Raw genomic sequence first — 13,452 nt, 5'->3', positions numbered from 1 at the left:
CAGAATGTTGAGCAACAACAACAGCAATAGCAACAAAAAGTTGTGCAAGGCAAATGTCGTGGGCGGGTGGAAAGGGGGGCGAAGGCAGGTTATTGCTTAAACGAAGGGGTAATCAGGTGCAACAGCAGTTTTCTAAGAATTCTTCTATATGGTATATGGCCCCTGCCCCTGCCGCTGCCGCTGCTGTTGCTGCTACTGCTGCTGCTGCTGCTGTCACTGCCGCTGTGATGGTGATAGCGGCGGCGACTGCGGCAGCAGCTGCTAGTTCAGCTGCTGGTGCACTGAGCGAACGATTGAATACAAACGCCCGTTTGTCTGCCGCCACAACTGACCACGCCAGAGAGTGAGAGAATAATTAACAAGAGAGCGCAGAGTGTAAGCAGCGTGAGCGATACAGTACACGTTCATTTTGCTCGCTCACACGCTCGCCGCTTGGTCGCTTCGTGCGCTTTGGCTAGCGAATAACTGTATCTAAATTTGTGTTTATATATGATTTTTGCGCCAGTTGCTTGAGTGAAACTGAAATGAAAGCGCGTTCGACGAATGCCAAAGCCAAACGAAAACAGACGCACGCAGCAGCAGCGCAGCGCAGTCAATAGCAATTCAAATTGGAACAATACCGTACATATCCAATTCAAATACACCAATTGGAGCTAACAGTTCAACACGCGCGTCGTTGTGTAAAATATAATAATCAAAGTCAAGCAAACCCACGAAAAGGAAAAAAATATACAGTTTATAATAAATATACATGCAAAAATAAAAAAAAAAACTTAAAAGCATACGGCATCAGCTAAAAATGTATAGACAATTAAGACAAAAAGGCAGACAACAAAATGAAAAACAAAACTAAAAAATAAATAAATAAAGCTAACAGCGGCGCATATTTCTACAGATTATTTATTAGTGTTCTGAGTAGTTTTTTGCTTTTATTTTTATTTTTATTTTATTTTTTGCCCAAAAGCTGTGAACACTAAAAGCTTATAAAAAGTATCTAACAACGCAAATCAAAAAAAAATAAAAATAAAAATAAAAAAAAAACAAAAACCAATTAGAAACACCAAAAAGCAACAACAATTTTACTGCCCCTCTCGCGTTCTCGCGCGATTAGTGCGTGCGCGTGCTTGTGTGAGTGCGTGCTTGTGTGTGTGCGTCCAATTGGACAAAGCGTCGCGTTAAGGTCATGGAAACATATCAGCAGCATGTACGTAATAAAGAGAGCGCCAGTTGAGTGAAAGAGGGAGGGAACGACTCGCAGAGAGAGGGAGAGAGCGCAACCAATAATCAACAATTTATGATCTCTTTTGATGAATTGTGACGCGTGATTTGCTTAGCTAATTCATTTGTGTAATCGCTGGCAAGCTCTGTGTATGTATGTGTGTGTCTCGTCGCAGAGTGTCACAGTGAATCACAGTGCATTCATCCAAGCCATTCATCACAACATGATTCATTTCAGCTGCACTAATTATCTAATTGATCAGCTTTTAGGAAACTGATAATTGTTTTTATATAAAAACAAAACTGTAAATGGGAGACATTTTTGTTGTTATTAAGTGGCAATTCACAAAGATTTTTCATGCAGCTAAAATACTTAAGATAATTAACATTTGTTTTTAATTCAGTCTCAAATATAGTGCGATTATATCAAATAATCTTGCACAGTATATTTATATATACATATATAAATATATATATCTAAATCATCTGAAAAGGAGCTACGTCATAAATTCTAGAATAAAATGCATGACAGTTATTTCGATTGTTTTTTGTGACTTGCTCTTGCGCCTCCAGTTAAGATTGAAGTGATTTTGTGTGAATTCCCCTAGAAAAAGTACCCAAATTGTTTGATCGCGGATTGATTCTGAGAGCAAGAAAACTTGAAATTCAAATAGTTTATGAAACTAAAAGAATTTGTTATGAAAAGAAATAAGTTGAAATATTTAATTGTGAATAGTTTAATTGAACATCTAATATTTCCGAAAGTGCCTTTAACACATACATATATATGTCTTTAATCTTAAGAAGGGTATTCCCACACTTTTGTTTGTGTCCACTCTTTTAGTTTCTCTATAAATATTAGACTGTCTCTTCTTTTATTATTATTCGTTGCTCTCTTGTGGTGAGTCTATTATTCAGACAGTATTTTTTCAATTTGCTCAGATATTGACATTGTTGTACGACTGGAATTAAGTTATGCAAAGATCAAATTGAATCTTCATAGAAATTAATTGCGAGTTTCTTGAACCCCATTTTTTATGGCTTGATCACAGTTGACATTGAAACAATTTGCACAAATCTATTCAGCTGATCGACATAGTTCATATGCATATATATATAGATACACTTGTGCATAGGTATATATCCCCTTGTTTCTCCCAACACTGAAGTGCGGCTATGCGTCACACTGTGTGTTTGGCTATACGCACAGATCTTTGGGGGCAATTACTCACAGCCATTTAATGATCTACCCACGACATTTACCACAGCATCACGATCGATGGCGCCGCTGCTCCCTCTCTCCCCCTATCCCCCGCTTTCTATCTCTCCAATAGCTCGCGGATCTTATCTGTCTGTTCTCTGTTTCTCTGCTTTCAGCTGAAGAAGAGCCAGGAACTGCAGAAGCAGCGTCTTTTCCACTCGTACCAGGAGCAGACGAAGCAAATGGAACTGGAGCATAAACTGCAATTGGAGCACAAATATCATGTGAGTAGCTAGAAGAGCCAAACGAAAACAAACACGAAATAAACAGAGGAGATTAGATCGCAGATCGTATCGATATTTTGAAAGATAAAGCTGCTAGATAAAGCGAGCACTACCCTAGTTGCTATACCCAGTGGCTTTGATGGATAACCATGTCAAGTGTACCCAGTATCGATATTTATCGGGTTTACGTGAAGTGAAACAAAGCTGTTCAGCTATAGCCCACATATATCTATTGAATATGACATCCTTCTCTCTTTCAGTATCGATAGGTCTGTCTAAGCAACAGATAATCGATAACTATCAATGCGCCAGACTGGTATATTTTGGTATTAGTACTAAAATGTATTTTTTCGATTTCGATAACAATCGATATACAGGCATTATGTAGACCAATTTTGTATAATATCGATAGTGCCTCCGATATCGATAGTTCTTTAACATATTATTTCAACAAATTTCAACAAACAAACAAACAAATCGATTTAAGTCGTTCGATAACCATGCCACTTTCATTCAAAACGATAAATATCGACTTTCCGATCGTTTGATTCTTTTTTGATGTTCGTCGCGCAGTTGTTTCTACGATTTGTTGTCTTTAGCATAAATAATGTTTTTGATTTCTTGAATTTCTACAAAAACGATAAATATCGATTTACAAAATTGACATTCATTCACTGATAGCAGCTACATTTATTTTCTATTTTGCTTACCAACAATATAGTCTCAGCTTTCTTTGTTTATTAACAATTTTTACTTTATACACAAATCGATAAATATCGAATTGGCAAATCACGGTGTATCAGGAATAGTGGCTAGCTTACTTCAACTTGCTTTGTTTTTTTTTTTTTGTTAATTATATTTCTGTTGTTGCTCTAACTTGTTGTTGTGGCTGGTGCTGGCGACATTGGCGCGTGGGTAGCGCAAAAAAATATAAATAAATGAATAAAAACAAGCAAAAATACTTTATCAAGCGTCTTGCCGGCGCTTTTGGCCGGAAGTGCCGCCCTGCTAGATGAGTAAACAGCGACGGCGACAGCGACAGCGACAGCAACAGCAATGCTTGACCAGCAACAACAACAACAACACACACACCCACACACTCTCGCACACACACACACAACACACATGCATAACCAATTCTATTTTGCCCCGAAAAAAGAGACAAGAACAACAACAAAAACTCTCTCGAACTTATTGTAATTTATTCAGTTTGCGGTGCATTCACATGGCGCTTTCCAGGAATTGCGGGAACAGAGCATGGTCACGGCGGCGGCAGTTGTTGAGGAGCAGCATCGCCAACACCACCAGCAGCAGCAGCAACAACACCAACAGCAGCAGCAACAACAGCAGCAACAGCAGCGAGAGCGAAGAGAGCGAGAAGTGATGAAGCGAAAGGAGAATTGCAGCGCCAATGCGAGTCCCGAAGTCAAACAGATACTCAGTGTAACTACAACTCTCTCCCTCGCTCTCTCTCTCTCTTTCGTGGTCTCTATTTAGCTCTTTCTCTTTGCAGTGCTTTCTCATGAGCCGCAAGTCGCAGGCGGTGGCTCCAAATGGCACAACAACCACATCGCCCTATCGCAATCGGTAAGGATATTTGAAGCAGGCATAGCTATAGCTTCTAACTCTCTCTCTCTCTCTCTGTCTCTGTCTCTCTCTCTCGCTCTCTTGCAGCGGAGTTGTTAAGAGCTCTTCGGGTGAATCATTACCCGCGGGCACAGTTACCAGCGCACATCCATACAAAATACCACAGCCGCCGACGTCACTGCTCAAATATGAATCTGATTTCCCTTTGAGGAAAACTGGTAAGTGATCAATGTAGTTATCGATCGGGCGAGAAAACCACCTTCTACTTGTCTTAACTAACTCTTTGCTCTCCGCTTGGCGTTACAAAGTGTTGCCAATTGCATCGCTCGTTGATTACTAAACTTAAAATAATAAACGTAAGCTGAGCTAAAGCTGGGGGAATTTGCAAGCATCAACTGTGATCAGGCACAGTTAGAAAAAGATTGATCATTTTGGCATAGCAACTGCATAGAAAGCTTAAAGTTCCAAGCTTAAGAATCAGACAGGGTTAAGATCATTTTTAATGCAGAAGTAGTTGCTCTATAGCTAACTTTATATGCCACACTGATCACTGATCACTGATCTTATTACTTATAGAGAATTGGAAAAACAGCATATCAAACTCAACTCAACTTGATAAAGATTTTATTCATAGATCTTATATATTGCTGATCACTGATCAGGAAATTTATCTTATAGCAGATTAGATTAGCAAAGAAATCATTGCAGCACTATCGATCACTGATCACTGATCACTGAGTCAGATCAGATCACTGCTAATTTGCGATAAACGCCTTTAAATTCTGTAAATAATGAATATACCATAAAACTTTTAAAGAAGTAGAACGCATCATAGATCAGTAAGCAGAATATGAGAGGTAACTATAGCTTGCTGATCACTCAAGAGACAAAAGACAGATGCAGAAAGATTCCTCATCAAGTAGCTATAAAGCGTAGGCATTTAGATCTTAAATTGAGTTGAGTTATCGATCAGCTGAATAGACACTTAATATATTATTGCTTGAGGAAATGTTAGGCTTTGTGGCCTTGTTATGAAGCATGTTACTAAACTTGACCAATTGAATGACTAACGTAATGTCTCAGGGACAGACCCAAGTAAGGTCCCATCCCCATCGAGCGTATAATAGGTTCTGTGTACACCCCATGCACACACACACACACACACACATACTAGAGACTATATAGAGAAATATGTATATATATGTATGCATCACCTGAACAGCATCGGAACCAAATTTGCTGAAGATCCGGCTCAAGCAGAGCGTCATCGAGCGCAAGGCACGAATTGGCGGTCCGGCGGGGGCGCGACGACACGAACGGCTGCTGCAGGCCGCCCAGCGACGGCATCAGAAGAACTCGGTTCTCACAAGTACGTATACCAATCGAGCACACACACACGCACACACACACACACACTTACATACATTATCAAAATTCTGGAGGGGATCTGGTCGGGGTCGACCCGCTGGCAGTGTCAACCGCATCGAACCGCTTGGAGCGCGTTTCAGTATTTGCTGTAATTTTGGAGTGGAGCGCTTCAAACTGGATATGAAAATGGAAATTGAGGCAATTACATAAACTCACACACACATACAGATGCAGCTGTGTGGCAAAGCTGAAAGCAATGCGCAAAGGTCGTCGGCTGGGTCAGCTACAACAACAGCAACAACAACAGCAACAACAACAACTAAAAGAGCAGCAATAACCATGTTAATTATCGTGATTGTAGTGCGCTCTCTCTCTCTCTCTCTCTCTCTATCCTTCTTTCTTTCTCTCTCTCTCACTCGCACTCTTTGCATGAATAAATCGATAGAAGACTTTGAAAACTATGCAAAGATCTATTTTACTATGAAATCTAGTCTCTCTCTATCTCCACTTCTCTCTCGCTCTCTCTGTATAGATATATATACACATACATAGCTATTTATGAATCCATTCACTCAATGATCGCTTGGAATTTGTTAGATTTTTCGACTGTCAAATTTCGAACCGGTTCGAACCACAAGCGAAGCTTTTTATATGTATAAATTCTTCAAATTCTTTGCATTCATTTGGTCATAGCTAAAGAACTCACTTATATACAGATAAAGTCAGTCAAATATAGCTGAAATCGAAGCTCGAATTCGAGATGATGAATCAGGTTTACGGAGAGAAGCTCGAACCAAGCAAATGGTTCAAGCCGGAAGACGAATTGAACTTAATAAAATTGTTCTAAGCATATTTATTTATTTGAAACCTTTATCAATATATATATTTATTTTCTTAAACAATTGATACAGACACACCTACATACACACACACACACACACACACACATACACACATACGTAACTAAAATAAATTATTTAATTTACTTCGCTCTCCTCTCGAGGCTTTTTTTATTCAGTTTTATTTGCAAGCGAACAAAAAGTTTGTTTTTAATTTTATATTTTAATATTTTTAATATTGTTGTTGTTTTTTAAATTTAACACATGTTGTTGTTGCTGTTGTGTTTGTTGTTGTTGTTGTTGTTGTGAATTCTTTAATCGAACCTAATCTGAAATTAATCCTGCGTTTAGCTGCCTTTTGCTGCTGCTGCCGCTGCTGCTGCTGCTGCTGCTGCTGTTGCTGTAGCCGCATGGCCAAACCACTGAAACAATCAAAGAGTTCACAAACGAATCACAGCACTCAATCAATCCATCAATCAGTCAATCAATCAGTCCATTTTGTAATCAATTATCTCTATCTCTTCGCCCATAAAGATTGCAACAGCACCACGGACTCGGGCCCCAACTCGCCGCCCTCGTCGACAACGTTGTCGGTGGGCGTGGTTGGGAGTCGTGGCTCACCGACCAGCGCGCCCATCCAAGAGGAGAACGAGGAGGGCAGTCAGTACCAGCCCGGCCAGCGGAGCAGCATCAACGATCTGCCACTGTTCAGCTCGCCCTCCCTGCCAAACATATCGCTGGGTCGTCCGCATTTAACCAACGCCCAGGCGGGCCAGGCCAACTATGCCATGTTCGCTGCACTGCGCCAGCATGCAGCCGCCGCTGGTGCACCGCCTGTGGGGGTGGGCGTGGGCGTGGGCGTTGGCACTCCGCCCACCTACTACAATCCGTTGGCTATGACATTTGGAGGTCGGCAGCCAGCGCCGCCGCTCTCCATGATGCCTGCCACGGGCATTGCACCGCAGCCATCGCCGGTGGTGCGGTCTGCCTCGGCCACATCCACGTCCTCGTCGCAGGCCTCGCTGGTGGGTGATACGGCGCCGCCGCAGGCGCATGCCGCCTCGCTCACCTCGGCCTCATCCTATATGCAGCTAAGTGGCGCCTCCGCTGTTAATCTCCACGCGGCTGCGGTTGCTGTGGCGGCAGCGGCTGCTGCTGCCGCTGGCACACTGCCGCCCACCAATAGCCACGGCCACAGCCACGCCCATGCGCTCTATAATGCACATCAGCAACAGCAGCAGCAGCAGCAGCAACAGGCGCAGCAGGTGGCCCATACCCACGCTCCCATAACGGACGCCCAGGTGGCGCAGGTGCATCTGCATAAGCAGGGCCATCGACCGCTGGGGCGCACCCAATCGGCGCCCTTGCCTCTCGGGCATCCCATGCTCACAGGCGCGAGCCAGCTGAGCATGGTGCAAACGCACTACGAGAACAGCGAGGTATGCCCTATACATAACCATCCATGATATCCTAGCTAAACTCCTCTCTTTTGCTGGCAGGCGGAGCGGCAGGCGTACGAGCATCAGGTGCTCACACAGAAGCTGCGCCAGAAGGTGCTCACACGCAGCGACGCGGCTGCTGCGGCGGCTGTTGTCGCTGCGATACGCGAGCCGCAGCTGCAGCTGCGTGAGGAGGAGGATGACTCAGCGGCCGAGGTCATGGATCTGACGGACAAAAAGAAGCCGCCCAAAACGGTGCTGACCAACACAATTGCCACGAGCACCTCGCAGAACTTGCCGGAGGCGCTGGCCGCCGCCTCCTATCGAGCGGCCGCCAAGTCGAGTAAGCTGAGGGATCAAGAGTATTTGCAGCAGCAGCGCGAGCTGCTCTATCTGCACGAGGAGGAGCTGGCCAAGGACCTGATGTGTCCGCTCTCGCGCACACTGAGCAGCCCGCTGGTGCCGGGCCACGGGCTAAGCCAGATACCCGACACAGGGCAGCATCCGACTCCCATAGCCACATCTTCATCGGCCGACCACATACCGCCCGTGAATCTAACGTTGCCCCACAAGAGGCAGGTGTTCGGCAACGTCTATGCTGCGCAGCTGCGACAGCAGCAGCAGCAGCAGCAGGCGACCGTGGAGAGTGGATTGCCAACGCACAAGAAGATCACAACGGGTCTCGCCTACGATCCGCTGATGCTGAAACATTCGTGCATTTGCGGCGACAATTCGCCGCATCCGGAGCACAGTGGGCGGCTGCAGAGTGTGTGGGCGCGTCTGAATGAGACGGATCTGGTGAAGCGCTGCGATCGATTGCGCGCCCGCAAGGCCACACAGGAGGAGCTGCAAACGGTGCACACGGAGGCACACGCCATGCTCTTCGGCTCGAATCAGGGCCAGTTGACGCGGCCCAAGCTGGAGAGCACGCTCTCAGCGAGCTTTGTGCGCTTGTCCTGCGGCGGGTTGGGCGTTGATCTGGATACCACCTGGAATGAGCATCATACGGCCACAGCTGCACGCATGGCCGCTGGCTGTGTCATCGATCTGGCCTTTAAAACGGCCAAAGGTGAATTGCGCAACGGCTTCGCCGTCGTCCGTCCGCCCGGCCATCATGCAGAGGCCAATCTGGCCATGGGCTTCTGTTTCTTTAACTCAATTGCCATCGCCGCAAAGCTGCTGCGCCAGCGCGTGCCCGAAATGAAGCGCATCCTCATCGTCGATTGGGCAAGCCATCTCTACAACTCTCAATCCCAATCGATTACTAACCTCCGTCTCTCTCACCCTTTAGGATGTGCATCACGGCAATGGCACACAGCAAGCATTCTACCAAAGTCCCGACATTCTATATCTTTCCATACATCGACACGATGACGGTAATTTCTTTCCCGGCACAGGTGGCCCCACAGAGGTAAGCTTAGGCCTAGCTAAAACTATGTGATATAGCTTATGTGTCTTCGAGTTTGAAGAAAAGTGTCAGGTTAGTAAAGTAGATGCGATCGATATTTATCGACAACGCTCGCTTTACCAAGTATCATAGACAGATATGTAAAAGACATTGCTCATCAACTTCGACAAGTGTTTCGCTTAAAAGTCTTTCTGTAAGTAGAGATGTTCCGAAATTGAAGCGTAATCATATTGTGGCCTAGATTGTACGATCCACAATCTGCGATCTATAATCTACTCTGCATGCTCAATGATCTGTCGATCTATCCATGATTAACTATTTGCGATCAACTAAGATTTATGATCTACGGCCATCATTGATCAATGAGCTATGATCTATGATTAACCATTTACGATCAATGATCTACAATCCATGATCTACGATCTATGATACACGATCTACAATCTATGATCTACGATCATTGATCAATGATCTATGATCCACGATTAACCATTTACGATCTATGATCGACGATCTATGATATATGATATATGATCACCTATCAATAATTAACCATTTACGATCTATGATCTATGATCTATGATCTACGATCTATGATATGTGATATATGATCACCTATATATGATCTACGATCATTGTTCAATGATCTATATATATGATTATCTATTCACAATCTATGATCTATGACGTATAATCTACGATCTATGATATATGATCAACAATCTCTGATTTACGATCTTTAATCAATGATCTATGATCCATGACCAACTATTTAAGATCTGTGATATATATGAGATATATGAAGCATGATCCAGAATCTACAATCTACATTCTATGATTCATGATCAACGATCTATTATCTTGAATATGCAATCTGTCAATCTGTCAGGAAGCAATGTACGACCTATAATACGTGATCTACGACATATAATGTGAGATCTGCTTACATGTACCTATTTAGCTAGCTTGGAGACAGGCTGCATATGCTATCTGTATCTAGGGCTATGTATCTAGGGAAGAAGATATAGAATAAGTGCATTTATAAACGACATTAAACTAATTCTATATTCTTTGTCTGCTTTTGTCTCTGTCGCTTTCACGGGGATTGTCTATCTCGCTCGCGCTCTTGTGCTGCAGTGTGGCTCCGGTGCTGGCCTCGGCTACAATGTGAACATCTCGTGGTCGGGCGCTCTGAATCCACCGCTGGGCGACGCCGAGTATATCGCTGCATTCCGTACCGTTGTGATGCCCATTGCCAAGTGCTTCAATCCGGATATTGTGCTTGTCTCGTCTGGCTTTGACGCGGCCACCGGCCATCCAGCTCCGCTTGGCGGCTATCACGTATCGCCCGCCTGCTTCGGCCTGATGACACGCGAACTGCTTAAGCTGGCCAACGGCAAGGTGGTTCTGGCCCTCGAGGGCGGCTACGACCTGGCGGCCATTTGTGATTCGGCGCAGGAGTGCGTTCGCGCCCTCCTCGGCGATGCGGCTGCTCCCATAGCGCCCGGCGAACTGGAGCGGCCGCCCTGCCAGAATGCCATCAATACGCTGCAGAAGACCATTGCCATACAGGTGAGTTGACCGTGCCTCGACGGAAGCACAATGCAAGAGAATATCTCTCCACTGAGGACTCAGTGTCGAGCGATTTGTCCTCTTGAACTGCAGCCATCGCAGTCTACAGAATGTTGCTCAGATTCAAATGCCCAATTTGATTGAGTTGCCAGAGATTATAGCTTGTGTCTCAGTGCAGTATATAGATACACTGCAGATACAAAGAATCATCTCTATACAGAAATGTAGATACAATGGCTACTGATATGCTCAATAGAGGCACAGATAAAAGTATCTATGCCTAACTATTGCGTGTGTTAATTGAAGATTCATATACTAATCGAGTTATCTATTCACTTGCTGGGCATTAGCAAACGCATTGGCCCTGTGTCCGGCTGCTGGAGCACACGGTCTGTCTGTCTGCGCTGGAGGCGCTGAAGATTGAGCACGATGAATCTGAAACGGTCAACGCCATGGCCGGCCTCTCCATGCAGTCGCTGCACAGGTGGGCACACACACAGCTCTATATAGATCAGCCATATATCTAATCTTTCTCTCTCTCACTCTTGCTCTTCGTGTAGAACACTCTCGCGTGATGATTCCGAGGAGCCGATGGATCAGGATGAAACCAAATAGACGATCGCGCCGCCCCGCAACGCCGTCCCCGTCGCCTGCTCAACGGACTCTTTTAGTTATTGTTGTAGTTAAAATATTGTTGTTTATTGTTGTTGATGTCATTTGTTGTTGCCATTGTCGTCGTCGTCGTCGTCGACGTCGACGTCGTCATTGTTGTTATTGTTGCTGTTGTTGTAATTGTCATCTTCATGCGAACGTTTGTGAGTTCCTCGTCTGTCGCTTAGCTCCTTCTCTCTCGCTCTCTATCTATCATCCTCTCTCACTTCCCCTCTCTCTCTCTATTCATCTGTATCTTACTCTCTGTCCCACTCTAACTGTATTTTATACGCACAAGCCCCAACAAACACACAAGCTCAGAGAGACATAACAACAAAAATAACAAACAAACAAAACAAACAAAAATGTGAAACATAGAAAAGAATGTAAAGCCATGGAAAGAGAAGGAGAAGGAGACGGAGAAGTTAGAGGACGAGAAGAAGGAGAAGGAGAAAATCTGAGGCAGAACTGGAGTAAAAAAAAAACACAAAAAGAGTTGGAAACAAGGCCTAAAGTTCAAAACGTGGCTGTGCCACTAAAAAGAAAAACAAAAACAAAACAAAACAAGAAAATTAAATAAAACTAAAAACAGTAACAAAAAGTTAAGTAAAGAGTAGAAGCAAACAAAAAGCAAGCAGAAAGCAAAACGTTTAAGAATCAACACAATTATATAGAGTTTATATACATACGTATATGTATATATATATATATGTATATATATATGTATGTATGTGTGTGTACATATATATAGTATTAGCATATAAGTAATATAAAAATGTATATCCATATATATATATACATAGTTCTAGTAGATTGTATTGTATGTGAATTAACGCAAGTTTCAAATGAGTTGATAATATAATAAATATAATATATGAATGTATGTAAAGATCAATAATTGTAATGCTAAATGTTAAAATCGATTCAAAGTCTATAAACAAATAAGGCACACACATAACTAGATATATATATACTTATATATATATATATATATATATATATATATGTGGATATGTGTGTGTATATATGTGCATACTATACCATATAAACTACTATATAAAGCCTGCATTTGTTAAAACGAATATGTGTAAAGAGAGGTATATATATATAAATATATATATATGTAAATATATATATATATAAATATATATATATATATTTATTTATTTATTTATATATGTGTATGTATGTATGTGTACATTAATATATATTTAAATGTTGAACGTGCAAAAAACTATTTTTATTTCTCAATTTATGTCTGTTGTGTGTAGCTCTATTATTATTATTATTATAAAGTTTATTATAATTAAAACTATTTTTATTATTATATTACTATTTTTTTTTAAATATATATACATATATATAGATATTTTTTGTGTATGTGAATGTTGAGAGTATGTGTTGAATTGAAATTGTAGCTCGATTTATAAAGTTATAAAACTTAGGTTTAAGTATATAAAATGAAAGTATAGCTGTAATATGATATGTAATATGATGCCATATGCATATAAGTATATATATACATACTTATCTATATATATATACATATTTATATATATATATATATATATATTTATATGCATATGTGTGTTTGTATGTTAAAATAACAAATGTGAAATATGATTGTCAAACGATTGTCTAGAATCTTTATTTATTAACTATTATGATTATGATGTTTTTTATGATTATAACGCTTTGTTTTTCTTTCTTGTTCTATTTATGGGATCAGAGATATACATGTGAGTGTGTTTGTGTTAGTGTGTGCTAGTTAGTATGAACTATACAAACACACAATTTAAAGATGTTTTTGTTTACTTTTAACTAGACTAGATAGAGTGCAATTAAATGGCATATATGTATGTGTAAGTGTGTGTTTGTGTTAGTG

The 13,452-nt window shown here is 42.1% G+C and overlaps 1 protein-coding gene across 5 annotated transcripts in view; it reads left to right on the top strand.

Annotated features, from left to right (window-relative positions):
- Window positions 1–11,646, top strand: part of LOC111602402 (histone deacetylase 4) — a 29,575-nt gene extending 17,929 nt beyond the window's left edge. For 2 of the 5 annotated variants that reach the window (XM_023319423.2, XM_023319422.2), the window contains 11 exons: window positions 2,596–2,703; window positions 3,913–4,146; window positions 4,217–4,290; window positions 4,378–4,508; window positions 5,513–5,659; window positions 7,032–7,936; window positions 7,997–9,163; window positions 9,228–9,347; window positions 10,482–10,916; window positions 11,267–11,400; window positions 11,477–11,646. In XM_023319423.2, coding sequence (XP_023175191.1) covers window positions 2,596–2,703; window positions 3,913–4,146; window positions 4,217–4,290; window positions 4,378–4,508; window positions 5,513–5,659; window positions 7,032–7,936; window positions 7,997–9,163; window positions 9,228–9,347; window positions 10,482–10,916; window positions 11,267–11,400; window positions 11,477–11,531 — 3,510 coding nt within the window. In that variant the 3' untranslated portion in view covers window positions 11,532–11,646. Of the gene's footprint in view, window positions 1–506; window positions 802–964; window positions 1,205–2,595; window positions 2,704–3,912; window positions 4,147–4,216; window positions 4,291–4,377; window positions 4,509–5,512; window positions 5,660–7,031; window positions 7,937–7,996; window positions 9,164–9,227; window positions 9,348–10,481; window positions 10,917–11,266; window positions 11,401–11,476 lie in introns of those variants that run through there. The other 3 variants (XM_023319425.2, XM_023319424.2, XM_023319426.2) reach the window with 3 other exon arrangements.
- Window positions 11,647–13,452: the final 1,806 nt, after the last annotated feature.

The sequence above is a fragment of the Drosophila hydei genome, unplaced genomic scaffold (genome assembly GCF_003285905.1).
Source record: "Drosophila hydei strain 15085-1641.00,03,60 unplaced genomic scaffold, DhydRS2 tig00000333-arrow-arrow-pilon, whole genome shotgun sequence".
In the NCBI taxonomy this organism is placed as follows: Eukaryota; Metazoa; Arthropoda; class Insecta; order Diptera; family Drosophilidae; genus Drosophila; species Drosophila hydei.
The sequence above is the reverse complement of the archived record's forward strand: the minus strand, read 5'-3'. Positions and strand labels throughout refer to the sequence as shown.